The sequence below is a fragment of the Podarcis pityusensis genome, assembly GCF_964106645.2.
Source record: "Podarcis pityusensis genome assembly, chromosome: 13".
Taxonomy (NCBI): domain Eukaryota; kingdom Metazoa; phylum Chordata; class Lepidosauria; order Squamata; family Lacertidae; genus Podarcis; species Podarcis pityusensis.
In genome coordinates this window covers 20,247,674-20,268,784 of record NC_138038.1, presented here as the reverse complement: position 1 = coordinate 20,268,784, position 21,111 = coordinate 20,247,674, and the positions used below count along the sequence as shown (strand labels likewise).

At 47.2% G+C, this 21,111-nt stretch overlaps 1 protein-coding gene across 1 annotated transcript in view; it reads left to right on the top strand.

The window, feature by feature from the left end:
* NGFR (nerve growth factor receptor) overlaps nt 1-11,518 on the top strand; it is a 67,355-nt gene extending 55,837 nt beyond the window's left edge. The window contains exons 6-7 of the mRNA XM_080979426.1: nt 2,329-2,489; nt 5,778-11,518. Coding sequence (XP_080835552.1) covers nt 2,329-2,489; nt 5,778-6,079 — 463 coding nt within the window. The 3' untranslated portion in view covers nt 6,080-11,518. The remainder of the gene's footprint in view (nt 1-2,328; nt 2,490-5,777) is intronic.
* Nucleotides 11,519-21,111: the final 9,593 nt, after the last annotated feature.

Here is a 21,111-nt window from a genome sequence, read left to right as displayed (position 1 = left end):
TAAATCCGGGACTGCTCCCGGAAAATGGGTACACTTAGAGGGTCTGCAATGAGATTTGAAAAGACAAGGGTTAAAGCAATAGAGCTGAATGGTAGACAGGAGAGACCAACCATAGAGAAGGAAATGTCTTGAGTAATCTATGCAAGCCATAACCAGCCAATCTATGTACTGAACAGCTGCACAACGTATCACCTACATCTGGGGATACTGCACAGCTGTTCCATTGTGTGTGTTAAAAAAACAAAAAACAAAAGCTTGGCTTTTCTATGCTCCGAGGGCTGGGGAGGGGAAGAAATGCTGAACAGGGAAACATTGGAGCAGGATGTTTTGTTGAAAATGCCATTGAAATGCCTTGTTAAAAAGTGAGTAAACAAGGCTTGGCTATTCCGTAGTAAGTGCATAGTTAAGATAACGGAATTCGCTACTGCAAGATGTAGGGAACGCAATCGAGTCGGACAGCTTCAGAAGGGAGTTAGCTACACGCCTGGGGGAGAACGCCAGCCATGACGGCTTTATTATGTCCAGTATCAGAGGAGGTATACCTCTGATTGCCGGTTGTTTGGGATTATGTGTGGGAAAGAACCGTGACACTCAGGTCCCGCTTCGCTGGTTTCCCACAGGCAACTGTTTGGCTGCTGTGAGAACAGGATGTTGGACTAGATTGGCTTATGCGCGCTGCTCCGAGATGCACACAGGGGTCAGGAACGTAATCTCTCCACAAACCGGCCATTGCCTGTGTATATAGAATCCACCAGCGTATTTATGGGCTTCGTTTCCATTTGCTTGCTGTTTCAGGAAATGCACGTTAGGTAGAGTCAGGTTTAAACACGCACTTTCTCCCCCCATCCTTTAGGCCCACCAAAATCTAGAGCTGGCTAGTGATGAGCTAAAAGGTAAAGGGACCCCCGACTATTAGGTCCAGTCGTGACCGACTCTGGGGTTGCGGCGCTCATCTCGCTTTATTGGCTGAGGGAGCCGGCATACAGCTTCCGGGTCATGCGGCCAGCATGACTGAGCCGCTTCTGGCAAACCAGAGCACCTCACGGAAACACCGTTTACCTTCCTGCCAGAGCGGTACCTATTTATCTACTTGCATTTTGACGTGCTTTCGAACTGCTAGGTTGGCAGGAGCAGGGACCAAGCAATGGGAGCTCACCCCATCATGGGGATTCGAACCGCCGACCTTCTGATCGGCAAGTCCTAGGCTCTGTGGTTTAACCCACAGCGCCACCAGCACTAAAGTTCAGATTTGTAGGCAGCCGTGGAATAATGATAATAATAATTTATTATTTATACCCTGCCCACCTGGCTGGGTTTCCCCAGCCACTCTGGGCAGCACCCAACAGAATATTAAAAACACAATCAAACATCAAACATTAAGAACTTCCCTAAACAGGGCTGCCTTCAGTTGTCTTCTAAAAGTCAGATAGTTGTTTATTTCCTTGACATCTGGTGGGAGGGCATTCCACAGGGCGGGCGCCGCTACCGAGAACGCCCTCTGTCTGGTTCCCTGTAACCTCACTTCTCACAGTGAGGGAACCACCAGAAGGCCCTCGGAGTTCGACCTCAGTGTCTGGGCTGAGCGATGAGGGTGGAGATGCTCCTTCAGGTATACTGGGCCAAGGCTGTTTAGGGCTTTAAAGGTCAGCACCAACACTTTGAATTGTGCTCGGAAACGTACTGGGAGCCAATGTAGGTCTTTCAGGACCGGTGTTATATGATCTTGGTGGCCATTCCCAGTCACCAGTCTAGCTGCCGAATGGCTGGGGTGGGGTTGCAACCAGCCTGCTGGGCTACTTGATAGCTGAACCCCATCCTTAGAAGGTTCACCCTCAGCAAGTGTAGGAGACCTTTGGCCCTGCAGATGTTGCTGAACTCTATCCCCCCAGCATGTATGGCCAATGACCAGCGATGGTGGCAGTTGTAGTTCAGTGACAAGTGGAGGGCCAAAGGTGTGTCCCCCCACCCGATCCAGGGGTGGCTTCATGGTCTTCTGGTTCAGCACGGGAAGTGTCCTAGGGAGATAAATGCAGGCTCTGTTCCTTCCATATGAGCCTTTGTGGACTTCCATGAAAACTTTGGTTGCCGAGAATCAAGGAGCTGGTGCAGACGAATGCAACCTCATGCCTGGACTGGAGAAACAGTCCCTGCCGCGAGGTTTGCCTGAGCAAGCCCCGAGAAGATTGGGCTCACCACACCCAAAGCATTGTGATCCGCAGGGAGCAATCTACCGTGTTGGCAACGGCGCCAAGTTTGTGGTCTACCTTGATCCGGGAAAGGAGGCGTGAGCATCTGAGACTCAGCTGTTCCCTGCTTTTTCACCTCTAGGTGGAACAGCTGCAAGCAGAACAAGCAAGGAGCCAACAACCGCCCCGTCAACCAGACGCCTTCGCCGGAAGGGGAGAAGCTCCACAGCGATAGCGGCATCTCGGTCGACAGCCAAAGCCTCCATGACCAACAGCCGCAAACACAGACGGCATCCATGCAAGGCAAGGGGGATGGCCTGCTGGGTGAACGGGGAGGAAGGCCTAGGGGACGCCAGCCAGCTTCAGGGAATGGGGGCAGCAGCTGCCAAGCGTGTTCAGGCTGTCACCTGCAAATCATAGAACTGTAGAATTGGAAGGGACCATGAAGATCATCCAGTCCAACCCCCTGCAATGCGGGAACCTTTCGCCCAACGCGAGGCTCAAACTCACGATCCTGAGATTAAGAGCTTCATGCTCTTCCGACTGAATTGTAGGAGCCAACTCCTAGGGGCCGAGTTCCCTTTGGCCCCCCAATAAGATATTTAAGGAGGCATTGCCATTCAAATGGGGTGTGTGCACCAGGTCTGGTGATCAATTACCTGCCCCCCCTCCATATTTTATTTAACTTGGCACCCTTGGACTGAGCTACTCTAGTTGTAACTGGCAGAAGCTGGTGAACTAAGCAAAACACAATGGGAGACAAAGCAGGGGAAGAAGGTCAGTCCTCTTTTTCCATCGCCCCACAGACTCAGTAGTGGCCCATCCAAATGATGGGGAATTCCATCTTGATTTCCAAACTGAAAGGGAGCATTGTAGGACAGGGCCATTTGAGCAATCAGACTTCCGATGCAAAAAGCAAAATGCATAACAAGCATAGTGGTACCTTGGAACTCGAATGGCTTGGCTCCCAAACGCCGCAAATCCGGAAATAAGTGTTCCGATTTGCAAACGTTTTTTGGAAGCTGAATGTCCGACGCAGCTTTGGTGGCTTCTGCGGCTTCCGCTTGAGTGCAGGAAGCTCCTGCAGCCAATTGGAAGCCGTGCCTTGGTTTTTGAATGGTTTTGGGAGTCGAACGGAATCCTGGAACAGATAAGTTTGAGAACCAAGGTACCACTGTATTCACCAAGCAAATATGCATCTATCCATCCATACATCTCTCTCTGTGTGTATTGCACAGAGCCCCAAAATATTAAGTGTAGGGTTGTTTTTTAAAACCAAGGTGTTTTGGGTTACAGAACTGAAATGATAGGCCCCCCTAAATCTGTGCTCCCCCCACCAATGTTCTTTATTTAGAACTGGTGATTTTAAACGCCTTTCTTGTTTGCAAAGCTTTAAATTGCAGGGGTTGGACCAGAAGACCCTCGGGGTCCCTTCTGACTCTACAATTCTATGAAAACAAATAAGCAAAAGAATGTATCTTTCTCACTTCTTCCTTTGGAAATTAAGATCACCTTTCACTCCTGATCGATGGATTTATTCAGGGATGGACAGCAGGACTGCTCTACCATTAGGCAAATATATATCATCACTTGAATGATGCTGGTGGGAGGCAGAGACTTTTATTCAAATATCAAGAAGAGTTGAAACAAAACCATACAATGATTTCTTTACCAAATTCGTTAGGTCCACTAGAACATTTTATTTTATTTTTTGGTTAAAAAAAAATAGTACGGAACAGAACTAATCCTGTATACTTGCCTCTCGCACGGCCACTTCGTTATAAATAGATTGTGTTGCATACAAATTAATACAATTCAATACAATCCATGTATGGTGCTGGACACATTGCAGCTTAGTGTTCTTCAGTATATGAGTAAATCTGATTATGATTATTGTTGAAAATTAGTGGGCGTAGCAGATTTATTTAAAAAATAGATGCTTGCCTCCATCCATCCATCTTTCTATCTATATTTGGAAGAGAAGTATTCCCACCCCCACTCAACTGGGTTAAAACTGATTTTCACTTTGACTGGGGCACTTGTATTCGACATACGTTGCCTTCCATTGTAATTCTCCTACCATCAAATATGGCCCACTCTCCATTCTACTCCCTACTCCCACATTTCATACCCCAACAGACTCTTTTCTGGTGCCAGCACCCCTCTGTTGAGAGCCAGTGTGGTGTAGTGGTTAAGAGCGGTAGACTCGTAATCTGGTGAACCGGGTTCGCATCCCCACTCCTCCACATGCAGCTGCTGGGTCACACTTCTCTGAAGTCTCTCAGCCTCACAGAGGGTTTGTTGTGGGGGAGGAAGGGAAAGGAGATTGTTAGCCACTTTGATAAAGTGATAAAGTGGGATATCAAATCCAAACTCTTCTTCTTCTTCTCTGTTGGCATTTTGTTTGCTCAAATGGGAGGCTGTCAAAGCAGTTTGCTAAACTGGTCTCTGAAACAGCCCCCTCTCAAAGTTTACAGATGGGGGGACCCCACTTCAGAGAGCAGCTTGGCTTAGGGCCTTCCTACACCAGAGAGAGAGAGAGAGAGAGAGAGAGAGAGAGAGAGAGAGAGAGAGAGAGAGCCTGCGCTTCAAAATGCAGAAAACCTTCAAACTCCCTCCATATTTCTCCTTTAAAACTCCGAGGAAGTTTAAAGAGAAATGAGGGGGGTGGGGACATAGACATCGCACCCCCATCAGCTGTAGGGCTCTAGGAGAACCCCCTGCTCAAGGTTTTCAAATGCTTCCCCTCCGCGTTTCTGCTTCAACCCTCTGTGGAAGTTTAAAGGAGAAGTGCGGGAGGGTGGGGTGGGGGGGTGCTGAAAAGCCATTTGTAAACATCCCCATGTGAAGAGGCTTACAAAGGGCTGTTTGAAAAACCCTGCAGTTTGCTTTGAAGTCCTGACAATCAGAGCAGCGCCAGATTTAGGGTGGCGCAGATGGCCCCCCTGCACTGGGTGCCGAGCTGAGAGGATTAATAATAATAATAATAATAATAATAATAATAATAATATCTGACTGGGTTGCCCCAGCCACTATGGGCAGCTTCCAACATGTATAAAAACATAATAAAATATTAGACATTAAAAAGGCTTCCCTATACAGGGCTGCCTTCAGATATCTTCTAAAGTTAATAATAATAATAATAATAATAATAATAATAATAATAATAATACCTACTCAAAGTTAGGGGGCACCAATTCCTGTCCTTGCTGAGGTTGCCATATTACCAAAATCCATCCCTGATTGGAGAAGCAAAACCTGATATCACTCTGACATCAGGTGATTGACAAGTGACTGACTCCAACCACCAGGCAGCTTTGGCCTGCAATGGGTTGGGGAGATAAAGATCTGGTCTTCTGGCTCAAAAAGGTTCCCTGCCCTTGGTGTAGACAACTCTGAGCTGGGAGGGACAATGACCTGACTCGGGTTAAGGCAGCTTCCTCAGTTCCTAGTAGGGCACTGATGGTCAGATGCAGGCCTGCTTTCCCATGGACAGATCCAGGCCTTCTTGGTTTCTGAGGTGGGCTGGGTGTTGACTTCCTACCTACGTAACCCCTTTTGTGCTCCCCACCCCTGTTCCCCCCACTCCAGGCCTTAAAGGAGACGGGAACCTTTACACCAACCTGCCTGTCAACAAGAGGGAGGAGGTTGAGAAGCTGCTGAACGGTTCCACCGAGGAGACTTGGCGCCACTTGGCTGGGGAGCTGGGCTACAAGGAGGACCACATAGACTCCTTCACTCAGGAGGAGTACCCCGTCCGCGCCCTTCTCTCCGACTGGTCCAGCAAAGACAGCGCCACGATGGACGCCCTTTATACCGCCTTGCGCAAAATCCAGCGGGGGGACATTGTGGAAAGCCTCTACAGCGAGTCCACTGCCAGTTCGCCAGTCTGAAGCAGGGGAGGCGGGGCAGAGGTCCTACTGGCCAGCCCCTCTGTGATTCCCCACCCTGCTTTTTCCCTCACCGATGCCTCTCGGGGTGAAGACACATGAAGGAAAACAAAATGGAGCTTAGTCTCCCCATGGCCACCATCGTTTCTGGGGAGCACCAGAGCAACCCTGTAATGCACTGCATCGGTTGTGGGTTGTTTTCTTCCTCCTCCCCAGTATTTTCACCCAATACCTCTTACCTGTAGCAGACAGTAAGATGCTAAAAAAAGGAGAAAGAAACAGAGGAAGGTAACTGGAACGAATGTTATTGCTTGTGTGTGTGTGTTTCAAGAAAAAATGGATTGACAGCATTTTGCTGGTCCTGCAGAACTTGCACCCAGTCGATGCTGCTAGTTTGGTCTCACTCTTCCAGGTGCCTCTGAATGGCCATCTTATGTGCCTCTCCATCCTTGTCTCTGTGGATCTTCTTTCCTCACTTGTACTTGTCAATCTTCAGCCACTGACTCTTCCTTTTTAGGCACTGTGTCCCCCTAAGCCAAGAAATACAATAGGCAGCCTGGCTTGAATGTGTTGCATGGCCGACGGACTTGAAGGAGGCTGACAGAGGATGAATATTTGGATCTGAAGCATGAGGATGTTAAGAGGACACGATGGAGACTTTATTTTCAGGGAGCGTCTCTGGGAGGGGAGGAAGGATGTGATTTCTGGCTTGTCAAAACTGACACTGTGAAGATCAAACCTCGAAGTATATGGACGGAGGCTTAGGAGGAGACCCCCATCCATGTTTCCATCCATGCGTTGCTGGCAACATCAAGAATGTCTTTGGTCCCTGATCTCTCTTTTTCTTGCTCAAGATGCATTCCTCGTAGTTCAGTGAAGCTGTGTTGAACCTCGCCCCGTAGCTCCCTTGCTGGGTTTGATCAAAGCTAGCCAGTCCCCAAATGGGACAGCACTAGTTTAAAAAGGGGTTATAAGCCATACTTGAGAGAGCAGAGCTGGCCAAGGCAAACAAACTAACAGTGCAAACATTGTCGTTAATGAGTGGGAATTGTATTAATCACTGTGATCCTATAAACCTGGCCTCCGACGTTATCCCAGATGTTGTGTTCGTGAGACATAATTAAAAGCGATGCTCTGCATTCTTCCTCAGACTAGTGAACCAATCACTGTGGGTTATTAAAGCCATTACCTCTGTTGCATTAAAAAGGGGGTGAGCAAAAGTCCCCCTTGGTGGCCTTAAGACATAAGGTGGAGAGAGGAGGGCTGTGGTTCTACGCTAAAGACTCAGAGCTAGATTTGGGTTGGGTGTTAAACCTCTATGGTTTGCCAGTGTTCCCCTATCCCCACCCATTTTCATAAATATTAGAGGGTACTGAAAAGTAAAATAAAGGGTGGGGGGGACGGGGACGGTCTCCATAAGTGAAGAGGATCCACCTGAAGTCATTGGGCCAACTAAAGTGAACTGGGATCATCGCTTCCCCCTTGATATATATTACAAGATATTTGTAGACCTGGTGGAGAACTTGTGATGTTTGAAAATTTGCAGCATTTTGAACCACTGCGGAGCCTGCCAGAGGAGATCATCGCACTGCTCCTGTTGTCTCTCTGGACTGGAATTATGCAGAAAATGGATCCTCTTCACCCACCCACAGAAGTATATAAGGGCTTTAGGAAGAGTTGGAAACCAATACATAAGAAAGCTGGGATGGAATGCAAGAGAATTTTCCAGCCCCACACTTGGGTGCGATGAGGAGTATATGGCAGCCCTCCGAGAAAGGTTGCTTTTCTGGTTAAAACACATTTTGCTTCCGTCAATAATTTCTCCAGTGTTTTGCCTAAACCGGAACATCTCAATTTGCCTTGAAAATTTGCTCTAGGCAAAACTGAATGGCAGTTCTAGGTAGGATGGGATTATTAATTTTTATTTTTTAAAACCTCTCTCTTGTCAGACAACTGGGACTACCACTTCTTTTACAAGCTGTTGGCATCAGATGGCCAGAATCTCTAAGTAAGAGGTGGACAAAAATCCAGAAGATGTGGCGAACCAGTATGCAAGTCCTGAGTGGTAGAATGTATTGGGAAATCAGCACCACAGATGGTGTGTTACTCCCTTCAAATTGCCACTCAGGTGATTAATCTTCCTCCTGAGCCACCAGTGCGACAGGTATCTGTAAACACCTGCACGCAGTATCAGCAGATATCAGCAGATAGCGAAAGTGAGGCTTGAGGCATAGATATGAAGCACTACGTTTATTATTTACAGGACAAAGGAAAACATGGCTCCTCTTACTTTCTTCATCGGCAAGAGAAGAGAAGAGCAAAAGCAATATCACGGAAACGGCGTATCTGAACTTCCGGTCCCATGACATCCAACACTGTGGAATGTAAACGCAGACGCGTGACAACAACAATCACACATCTGCAGCACGGAGGAGTGGAATTCCCAACAGAATGGACTACACAAGAAAAGCATGAAACTGCCATATCCTTAGATAACTGATTGGCCTAAGTATTGTCCACTCTGGCAGGTTGCAGCCCCCCAATGGTTCAGATAGAGGCCTACCAGATTTTTTTTATGGGTAGAGACATCAGGAATTGGGGTGTTCTACATGCAAGGCTCTACCACTGAGCTATAGCCCACCCCCATCTTAACCTTGGTCAGAAGGTCTCTAGGGTGGTCCTTCAACCATCAACCACTATGATCCCCTCACACTGTTTCTTCTCCTGGTGGAGAAATGTGCCCTATATTTCAGGGACTACCCAAGAGAAGCAAGAAGATAATGCAAAACGATCTGACTCTTCTTGACCAGCCATGACTGCTGAGCCATTCTGTCCCCTTTGGGCACACTGCAGCCAAGCATGCCCCTTATTTTATTTTTTTGTGGGGGCACCATCCTATCTTCATGCTTAGAGAAGAGAGGCAAGATAAAAGCACCGGTGAAATTTGGATCATTGTGGACAATCATGTATAGAATTACCCCCCATTTCAGTGGGTCTATTTCTGCATGCAAAAAAATTAAAATAAATAATTTCAATCTCTCTCTCTCTTTTTTTTGGCCAACTTTGATCATAGTTCTAACACTGGTGGGACAAAACTGGTGGCGGTAACTCCTAGCCAGAGTGTGTGCACAGCTCTGTAGTAGCTACTATCTATGAACAGAACAACAGAGAATGTTTGACCACTGTTGGTGAGAGCATAGTGCCATATATTCAAACTAAACTAACAGCTTTGATGTCAAACTTTTTAAAATAGAGATGGTGGAACCATTGGCTGCCAATTCCAGAAAGCTTCATTAGAAACTTTTTGTCCCTTGAAAGGTGGTGGACTCTCCTTCCTTGGAGGTTTTTAAGCAGGGGTTGGATGGCCATCTGTCATGGATGCTTTAAGCTGAGATTTTTGCATTGCAGGGGGTTAGATGAGATAACCCTTGGGGGTATTTTCCAACTCTACTGCCCTGTGAATCTATGGTTCTGTCCCTTCTGGTCCACATTCTAGATTGCAATCATGGAATTCCAGACCGGCGGAATGACCTCCATGTGCATGTGCAAAACGCCACATGCCTGATGAAATCAGTGATTGTGTAGCACACCGAAGACCTCTGCAGATGAGCATAGAGGCCTGGAGGATGTTTCTGGGCCACATTAGGCCTCCCTGCACATCTGCAGAATCCCTGACATTGCCAGTGAAATAGTGGACTATGCACAGGAGCCTGGAAAGGTTTCAAGGACTCGCCAGAACTTAACAGAAGCTGCTCCATTAGCTGAGAGATTCTAGGAAGTCCTGTTTTCCTTCTTGGACCCATCCCACCCTGGCTGGAAGAACAGTACACTCCACCGTAGGCTGTGCTTGTAGCAAAATCAGGCAGTGTTCTTATCTGATAGGACAGAGGCCACGGATATCATCTCTAATTAATAAATGAGCATGGAACAGGTCCAGCTGCAACACGCCAGCTTACAGCCTCTAGAAGATCACAGAGTTGCAGAACGGAAAGCAGAATCTCACGGTTATCAAAGCTGCCTCCAGACCGTCGCTATTTTGAGCGAGGGATTCCATCTCATACTGGAACTTTAGTTTTGCACAGCTAAGCTAGATGAGCAGATAAGTGCTATGGTAACATGGCACAGCAAATCCACCTTTAAAAACACACACCTTGTGCTGTTAGGAAAGCAATGGGAATAAATGGAATAAAACGCGTAGGGTAAATGACCAGTGGGTGGGGAGCAGCATAACCTCTCGGCAAATAAATCAGAACGATTGCCTCATGAAGAGCAGGCATCGTTTAGAAGCCCCGTGAAACCTTTGTGCGAGCAGCTCAGGATGACTGCTCAGCTGAACGTGGCAGAAAGATACTGAGCATCCTTTTTGTTGTTGTCGATAGAAATCACAAGAGGCAGTGATGGCCACCAATTTGGATGGCTTTAAAGGAGGATTAGACCAATGCCTGCTGGTTAAGGCTATTGATGGCTACTTGCCCAGCCATGTCCTGTCTCCAGTATCAGAGGCAGCATACCAGGAATTCTGTATATTGCTGGAAACCACAGGAGAGAAGAGTGCTGTTTTCATGCTTGGAGGATTCCCATGGGCATTTGGTTGGCCACTGTAAGAACAGGAGGCTGGACTAGATGGGTCCATGGCCTCTTCTTATGAATATGCAGGCCCTCCTCAATCTTAAATTCATGAGAACATGTGTGCCTTTGGAGAAGAAAGCCAAATGTGTGTGTTTCGCCCCCCACCCAATAAGTCAACAGATGGTAAATTCTTAAGCTGAGAACCAACTATGAGACAGGGGAAGATGGGGAGTCGCGGGTTATACAGAACGTGGTTGCAAAATGGACACTGATGCTGAATAAGCTGATTTCACATGGAGAAGAGTCTTCTGTATCAGATCCATGCTTAAGTTTCTAAAGGTATTTTGCATGAAAGAAAGAGAGAAAAACCGTTAGAAAGCTACATTTCCCCACAAAACTTGGTTGGCATATTTCTAAATATGATTCAGAATTTCACAGCTAGAAAGAAAGCAAGAGAGAGAGAGAAAAGTATTATAAAAAAAAAAGGAAATAGCCAAAGTTAGTACCTTACAAAAAAATAAATCGCTGCCTATATTTTACATTTCTTTGTTGCGATGCGTGGGGTTTCTATTTTGTTAATACTCTTGTTCCCCCGTCCCGTGGTTTGCTTGTAATACAAATGCCAGTTTATTAAAACAGTCTTTACCAATAATAAACATTTCTGTAATAGAAGCAATTGGATTGGTCAGTAGGTTTCACGGCGATTGTCCGAAAGGCCCATTTCCCCCTGGCTTTTCAGTTTGCATGGGTGGATGACTCAAAGGGGACGGCGGGGGAGGGGGCGAAAGGTGACTTTAGATGATGTTGTAGTGGCTGCGTGGACAACTGTAACTGTGTACTGTTCAGATGTGAATAAATATGTGTACCTGTGTCCGTTTGTGTCTCACGTGTCTTCCAGCAATCCAACAGAGGAAGAGGCAGGTTTTATGTTCAGCTCGGACAGGTCTCAGCCTGTCGTTCTCCTTTTCCCTGCCTGATTCTGCGGCTCTCCAGACAGCTTACGATTTCACATTCCTCCCCCTTGTTGTACAAAACTGACAACCCACCCACCCCCTCCCCAAAAATTAAAAATGCCTTCTAAATTCTGCAGCCCCCTCCAAGTTTACTTTGCAATCAAAATAAACAAACTGAGCAGATTTAGGTAAACATAGTCAATGTGCATAAATCTCTTCTAGATGGTCCAGTTCAGACACAGATGTTTGCTCTTAGGGATAGATGAACTGGATCCCCTTTTGCTTGCGTTGACTAATAGACATGCTCAAGCACATTTGACATAATTGATGAACCGGTGTTATGAATTTCCCCGGGACTGGTGTATGGCTGGCTGGAGGTCAGTCTCTCCAAGGGCAAACCCCTTTGCAGTTTCATAAAGGTAAAGGGACCCCTGAGCATTAGGTCCAGTCGTGGCCGACTCTGCGGTTGCGGGGCTCATCTCACTTTATTGGCCGAGGGAGCCGGTGTACAGCTTCCGGGTCGTGTAGCCAGCATGACTAAGCCGCTTCTGGTGAACCAGAGCAGCGCACGGAAATGCCGTTTACCCTCCCGCCGGAGCGGTACCTATTTATCTACTTGCACTTTGACGTGTTTTTGAACTGCTAGGTTGGCAGGAGCAGGGACTGAGCAACGGGAGCTCACCCCGTCGCGGGGATTCGAACCGCCGACCTTCTGATTGGCAAGTCCTAGGCTCTGTGGTTTAACCCACAGCGCCACTCGCATCCCTGCAGTTTCATACAATAACGCAATAGTCATTTTATTCTTTGCATCTGTCTCCTTCTCTTTGTCCAAAGAGCTCAGCATCATGTGGGCATAGCTTGCATTCCTTGGGTGGTCTGGTCTTGTATCAGGTCCAAATTTGTTCGGCAGCAGGTGCTTTTGGGACTTTTATTCAGGCCCGGTGCTGAAAAGAGTTCCTCCCTGAACAAGGAGCATGCAACAGGGCATGGCATAAATTTCCCTTGTCTGCAGGCATCCCTGCATTACCTGTGTGCTTGCCTGTTGTGTCACTGGGGATGCCATGGGGCTGGCTGGAGGGTGAGCATCACAGGGGCCACTTGTAAATTCCTTGAGCAATACTCAAAGCCAACCTCTGAGTAGAGTCCCATCCACACCAAACATTTAAAGCACATTGCTTACCCCCAAGGAATCCTGGGAATTGTAGTTTAAGGGTGATGGGAATAATTGTGACCTTTGTGACTTCCTTCTAGGCCTAAAGGCGGGGGCACTGGTTATGGAAACTTGCTAACTGTAATGAAGGAGAAGTGCTCTGTACATGTTCAGAGGGGTCCTTGTCCATTGCAAAGCCCTGAACTCTGAGCCCCTGATTTTAAAACAAGCTCCAGGGCTAGGTGTGTGTGCATATATAAATTTGGGGTGCTCTTCTCCTGCTACCCAGAAACCATACACACACAAAAAAATGTTTCAAGTAACTTACACAAAGCTGGTGGAGAGGGCAACCAAACCACTGGCCCCAGCCTGAATTGTAACTGATGTTAAGCAAGTACTTATTTTCACCTACTTCCTCTTATACCCCAAGCATAAATGGCAAGAGCTGGCAGTGGCAGTAGGAGGGGGTGGAGGAGCAGCTCGCCAGATGTTCTGTGTTTGAAAGGAGAGTTTCCTTTTACGTCTTGTTTACACTTCGAGAGATAGCCAAGGTTGTTTAATTCGGTGTCACGATCCCGACTCAACAATTTACAAGCTCAGGTCTGAAACCGGGAGTCTTTCATTCTCCCAGATGTGGAGAAGGGCTTGTTGTGCTTTTGCTTAGGACGCCCTCTGCACAGGCCCAGAGGTGCTTTCAGCCTCAGTTATTTCCAGGGTTGTTGTTCCTTCCCCTGCCGGAACTTGCCGGAACTCAGTTCTGGCACCTCTCGGGTGGGCGCCATTGCCATTCTAAGAGAACAAGGGAGGCGTTCATGGTGAGTTCTGGCACCTCTTTTTCTAGAAAAAATAGCACTGTTTCTCAGACTCAGCTTGTGGCAGGTGAAAATGTCCACCATGACTTTTGACAGCTAGCATGGAGCGGTGGTCAGAGCAGTGGTGTAGCGTGGGGGCCCCCAAATTGTTAGAGGGCGCAAAATTTCAACACCTGGTGCTGCCTCAGTACAGCTGCGCTCTTCCGTCGCTGGACTCCGTTGAAAACAGCTTCTCCATGAGAACCAGGAAGTGACCTCTGCAGACAACTCTACAGACATTTCTTTTCTCATCTCTGCAGCTGCGATCTCCTGGGGGACACAGATGCTGTTAGGCAGTTGAAAGTGCATGCATACCCCATACGTTTTCCTCTCTCTGCATGGCCCCGGGCGCCAGCAACCCACGCTATGTCACTGGGTCAGAGTGCCAGGTTGGTCCAGGCTCCAATCCCCCTTCAGCCGTGAAGCTCTTATGGAGGGATCTTGGCCTGGGCAGATCCTTACCTCTCAGCCTGACCTACCTCACAGGGTTGCTGTGAGTTTAAAATGGGGAAGGGCAGAGAGATCCATGCACATTGCTTTGAGTACCTTGGAGTGGGTGAAAAGCAGGATATAAACAGAGATATAAATAAATGTAATAAAACTTTCTGCAGGCAGAGACTTATCCATGCAACATCTGACACACTGGTGACAATCAAAATCTGGTGTTTACACACCCTCAGAAATTCCAAAAGTGCTCATGGGCAAGCAAGCATGTATTCTCTCTCTCTCTCTCTCCCCCCCCTCTCTCTCTCTCCCCCCCTCCCTCCCTCTCTCTGTCTCTCTCTTGCCCCCTCTCTCTCGTATCTCAAAATACATGCCATGACAGAGAGGTTGTCCTCCCTATGACCATACAGATTTCATTTGACTACAAACTCCATCATCCCTGACCAGGGCTGATGGGAGTTGTAGTCCAACAACATCAGGAGCACAACTGCTTCCCCATCCCTCTGTTACGATAAATGCCCCTCTTTTTAAAGCATAACCTGACTACTTTTTTTCTGAAGAAAAAACAGCTCTGGTTCTATAACGTATTATTGTCCCAGATCAGCACCCCGCACTGATCTCCTGCCAAATATCTATGCCACCACCTCCACCCTGGTTCCTCTTTTCTCCTGAAGGTGACACTCTCCCTTTCCTCAGTGAATCCCCACAACAACCTTGTGATGTAGGTTGGGCTCAGAGGGAGCGACTGGCCCTGGGTCTCCGATCGGGCATCAAACCTGCAACTTTGGCATTATTAGCACCCTGCTCTAACCAACTGAGCTATCCAGGTAGACAAAGGAACACCTTTCAGCTGTCCCGGAGCATATATTATTATTATTATTTATACCCCGCCCATCTGGCTCCCAACAGAATATTAAAAACACAATAAAACATCAAATATTAAAAACTTCCCTAAACAGGGCTGCCTTCAGATGTCTTCTAAAAGTCAGATAGTTGCTTATTTCCTTGACATCTGATGGGAGGGCATTCCACAGGGCGGGTGCCACTACCGAGAAGGCCCTCTGCTTGGTTCCCTGCAAGCTCGCTTCTCTCAGGGAGGGATCCGCCAGAAGGCTCTCAGCGCTGGACCTCGGTGTCTGGGCTGAATGATGGCGGTGGAGACACTCCTTCAGGTATACTGGGCTGAGGCCATTTAGGGCTTTAAAGGTCAGCACCAACACTTTGAATTGTGCTCGGAAACTTACTGGGAGCCAATGTAGCCCTTTCAGGACCGGTGTTATGTGGTCTCGGTGGCTGCTGCCAGTCACCAGTCCAGCTGCCGCATCACATCCTCGCATGGGGAAATGCAAAGGGAGAAACAGAGGTTTGGAGAAAGCGACAACAGCAGAAAGCCATGGGCTGCTGTGTCCGGAGTAAGCTCCTGTTATCCGATAAAAGTTCCTGGCAATTGAAGAACAAAGATTCACCTCCTGATGCCCCCCTCCCACTCAGAGTGGGGGGGGGAGGAAAAGGCAGGGAGGGAAGGGATGCAAGCTCCACGCATCAGAAGCTGGAGCAGAGCCGCCTGCTCACCACCCCATGCCCCCAGGCGCAATCTGTCCGCCACATGTGGAAGGCAGCATACATTCCCCAATAATGCAAAGCAGGACATTTTCACATTCCGGCTGGGTGCCAGACCGGAGTCAAACTCTGCTCCCCAAAGGCCTGTCTTGGTGTCTTTATAAACATGGGGGCAAGGGAAGCTTGATGTGGTGGGGAAATATCGGCACAGGATACGGTGGTCCCTTGTCGCTCTTGGCCTAAGCTGCGGTGAAGACCCAGGTCAGATTAAGCAATAGAGACCGGTGCTTGAAGTTTGGCAGTGACTTGGTCTGAAACTGCTTTTAATACCAGGGTTTTGCCCTCAGATGCAGGAAGGGAAGAGGGCCTCTGGGCAGATGCAGAGGAGGGGAAAAACAGAGGAGAGCAACCAAGGGGCTGGAAACCAAGCCTTATGAGGAACAGTTGACTGAGCTGGGTATATTTAACCTGGAAAAGAAGGAGACTGAGAGAAGATATGATAGCCGTCTTCAAATATCTGAAGGGCTGCCACACGGAAGTTGGAACAAGCTTGCTTTCTCCTGCTCTGGAGGGGAGAACTTGGACCAATGGCTTCAAGGTACAAGAAAGGAGATTCCAACTAAACATCAGGAAGAACTTTCTGACAGTAAGAGCTGTTTGACAGTGGAACGGTCTCCCTTGGGAGGCTGTGGACTCTCCTTCCTTGGAGGTTTTTAAGCAGAGGTTGGATGGCCATCTGTCATGCTTTACTTGAGATTCCTGCATTGCAGAGGGTTGGACTAGAAGACCTTTGGGGGGGATCCCAGCTCTAGGATTCTATGAGGTGGAAAAGAACCTCAATCAAATTCTCCTAAATTGTGTGAAAATTTATATGACTCATTTGATTTGACTCTGAATTCCAAACAACCAAAACCAATCAAACATATACACAAGATAACAAATTATAGTGTATACACCAAGATAAAATAAGTAATCAATTGGTTTATTCAATCTGTTTTTGCGAGTATAAAATGGGAGAGGCAGAACTGTGTCCTCTGCCTTATGCTCCTTAGAGGACTAGGACTAGCCACCTGAGAAACAGTTTCTATTCAAATGCGATTTTGGTTTTAAACGCAGTGTAAGGCAGTCTCAGTGGGAGTATATTGTATTTAATTATGGGGTATCAGAGTTTTTAGGGGGCTAACCAGGTTGGGATAGCTGGGATAGCAGACTTGTTGGTTTCTGAATGTCTGATATAGATTTTCAATTTTGTTGTTCTGTATGGGACAATGACAACAAATATTATCGTATCATATAGTATCATAAGCGTATAATAATAAGGAAATTAAAGTTGGGATTCATATCAATATGGTCAGATAAATTCTGATGTCACAAGGAAGGCTTAGGTATTCAGATGGGGATGTTGCTAATGGGGGCCACCATCTTTACTTCAATATGGTCACTGTAAATCAAGGCTAGGGAGCCAAATATGACTCTCTGAACATATCTGTTGGCTGTTGGGACGCTCTTCAGGCCACACCCTCACCAACTCTGCATTGGTTTCCAAACTGCATTGGTGCCCAAACTCCCCTCCCCCCACAGACCCCTTGAAAATTGCTGAGGGTCTTGACAGACCACTGCATGATTCCCCCCCCCCCCCGCCTCTTGTAACAGTTGAAAGGCACTGAACTGGATACTGTATGATTTTTAATTACATGTTTACAGATATGCCCCATGCCACCTGCATGAAGTTTGGGGACTCCTGCCCTAAGGCACCAAGGTAAATGTCCTCAATCCACTTTTGCCTCTGACCTCACCAACCTGTGGCCTCTGGAAGGTTGCTCTTGAAGAAACTTGACCCCGGGTCATAAAAAGTATCCCCCGGCTGAGTAAACAAAGATGGCAGTCCCAAGTGTGTGTGTGTGCTGTCGGCCATCTTGTAACACGTCCAGTGAAATATCCAAAGCTCCAGGACTGGCAGTCCAGCTCCCACCTTCCGAAGCCCCAAACCTCTCTTGTCTTAGGCTCTGCATACACAACCCTAATTACTCAATGAAAAGCAGACAGAGAAGTCACACCCAGTGCCAACAAGCGTAGGTGTACATATTTTCTAGCTAGATCTCTCTCCCTCCCTCCTTCCCTCCACTCCATGAGGTGATTCCAAGTAGCCTTCATATAGCCCCACACAGCTCTCCCCTTGTTCTTATCTCTCCCTGTTCACATCCCTGCTCCCCTCAATTCCTTTCGCCCATCATGTCTTACTGAGTCATGCTCTGCTTCTGCCAAGCCCCTCCGGGCATCTGGCACAGACTCTGCAAGGAGTGGTTTCGCACGCTGGCATTTACAAGGGATGCCAGGCAAGACTTTGCTTTCTCTGGAAAAAGGCAGAGCGCTTTCCCTTTCGGGAAGGCGTTCTTTCCACGCTCCCTTTTTCGCTCGGCCTCCACAGTCTTCAGGGGTGGGCAGAGAGCATTAGCGGGTGGGGGGGAAGGTTTAAATTTTATATTCACCAAATTATCTGCCTTTTCGTTTTCGGCTGGCTTCCTAGTCTGTTGTGGCACATAGGCAGAAGTGGGTTGAGACTGGGCAATGGTGCTTTGTCATTTAAAATGTCTCTATTTATTTGCTTACAGTACAGTGGTACCTTGGGTTAAGTACTTAATTCGTTCCGGAGGTCCGTTCTTAACCTGAAACTGTTCTTAACCTGAAGCACCACTTTAGCTAATAGGGCCTCCTGCTACCGCCACGCTGCCAGAGCGCAATTTCTGTTCTCATCCTGAAGCAAAGTTCTTAACCTGAGGTAATATTTCTGGGTTAGCTGAGTCTGTAACCTGAAGCGTCTGTAACCTGAAGCGTATGTAACCCAAGGTACCACTGTATTGCGTTTATATTAGGGTTGCCATATTTCAAAAATTGAACATCCAGACTTTTCTGGCCAAAGTTGTTGGGCTTTTTTTTAGTTTTGCCCAAAGTCGCTGAGCCCCTTTTAAGGGTATTCGCCAATATCTATACTTCCGACATGGGTTGCCATAGGTCTGGATTTTCCCAGACATTTCAGCGATTTCCACCCGGACACTGTTTTCCTGGCAATGTCAGGGAAATTCCGGTCATATGGCAACCCTAATTTATATGGCACCATTTTCTCTAAGGAGTTCAAGTCAGCATACATGGTTCCTCTCTCCTCATTTCATCCCCACAACAGCTCTGTGAGGTAGGTTAGGCTGAGTGGTGGTGACTGGCTCAATATACAGTGGTACCTTGGGTTAAGTACTTAATTCGTTCCGGAGGTCCGTTCTTAACCTGAAACTGTTCTTAACCTGAAGCACCACTTTAGCTAATGGGGCCTCCTGCTGCCGCCACGCTGCCGGAGCACGATTTCTGTTCTCATCCTGAAGCAAAGTTCTTAACCCGAGGTAATATTTCAGGGTTAGCGGAGTCTGTAACCTGAAGTGTATGTAACCTGAAGTGTATGTAACCTGAAGCGTATGTAGTGGTATAGCATGGGGGGGGCGGTTGCCCCGGGCGCAAAATTGTTAGGGGTGCAACATTTTGACACCCTGTTCTGCCTCGATACTGCTGCACGCTTCCATCTCTGGGACGCGTCATCTGCAAATGTGGCAAAGGCAAGTTTTCGAGTCAAAATCTGGCCAAATGTAAGCTTTACATATGAATGACAGGTGCTGGGGGCGGGCAGGAATGAAAACCGATTTAAGCATCACATTCTATAAGCAAGAAAGCAGCTTAGGAATGCCAGCCGTTAATTTGAGAACACGATGCTGGATTGGAAATCAAACGGATCGAGGAGCCTCCATTGCAAATCTAACGGGGGGACTTTCAGATGTCTCTCCCTTTTTTATCTACCCGCTGCCATCCTCTGTGGCAGAAACAGGAGTCCCGTTTCTGCCATTTTCCACAGCTCCAAGGAAAAGCTTTAATGTGGAGCGATATTGTCCAGCAAGTGGAATTGGCAATCAATCCTCTCTTTCATGACCTTTAATTCTTTCCTCTGCTTCAGTTGTGGGAAAAAGGAAAGGGATTATTTATTTAGTCCAGAGGATATATGTCTGTGTGCATAAGTGTGTTTGTGTGTATTACATATATATATATATGGAGTCCAACTTGGTTTCTTTCCAAATGGCATCAGGGACCTACAGAATCCCGACGGCTTGGCGGGAGGTGAAAACCCGGAAACGGAGGATTTTATTTCTGGCTTTTTTACAATGAGAAAGTGCCTTACGCTGGTGCAGTGTGGGAGTTTTATTCCCAGCCCAAATTTTAAAAAGTGGACTGAGAAGGAGGTGAGAACATATCCGATGCTTGGTTCCTGTTGCCCATAGCTGTTCCTTTTCAACTCTGGCTCCTTGTGGAGAGAGAAAGAGCTCACTCTGAAGCAAAGTTTCCATGAAATCCAAACTTACTGGCTCGTACCGTCCCTTGTGCCCCAAATGCAATTTACCATCGGAAGACCAGTCCTTTCGTATGGGTTTGCTGTACCCCACATAATGAAGCCTGTTAGAATCTTAGAATTGTATAGTTGGAAAGGTCATCTCCCTGCAATGCAGGAATCTCAACACCATACATTTAAGGCACATTCAAGACATATTCCAAGCACATGTCTTCCCCCAAAGAATCTTGGGAGCAGTAGTTTACCCAGCACAGAGCCACAGTTCTCAGCACCCTTAAATAAATTATAGTTCCCGGGGTTCTTTGAGGGGAAACAAAGTGCCTTAAATGTGTATTGAATGCTCTTGAAATGTATTGTGTGGTTTGGAAAGCAGACAAGGGAGAAAGACTCCCTACTTCATACTGATGCTTTCCCCATGTTGTAACACTGATGTAAAATCCCTCCACGAATCCAGTGTTTTCCATGAAGCTCTTGGCTCAACCCCATAGTTCCCAGGCCCTAATGCAGGGATGAAGAACCTGCAGTCCTCCTGATATTGTGGGACTACTATTTTGCCAGATAGGGCCCCCCCTTTTTTTTGCCAAGCAATGTTCCCTAACCTGTTGCTCTTTTGTAAGCTGCTTTAAATAATATATGCATGTCTATGCACGCTTTACCCAGCGTATGCAGTTCTGTACACATAATTGGCTGCAGAGCCACACTGCAAATTTCAGGAAACAGTGAATTCCGAAGGGTGTTTCCATTCCGCTTCGTGTGTTGAAATTAAGTTCTGCAGCAATTTTTAAATTTAAGCAGAACTTACGTAGTGCAGCGCGGGGACTCAATTGTTGATTGATTGATTGCCCACCATTTACCCTAAGGAAACCAGGGTGGGCTACGGCATTAAAAACAATAATAATAACCACCTGCACCAAGTAATATGATGTAAAACAACAATGGAATTAAAGTTGCATTAGACATACAATATACCAAAAAATGGCAGGTACTTTTTTGCATATCGTTTGCATATAATTAGGCTTCAAAATAAATAAATAAATAAATGCACAAGGAGCCCAGACCTAAGCAGGCACTTGATGAAAGTAGTGGTGTGATATGAGTAAAGCACGGCTGAGTCGGAACCACCA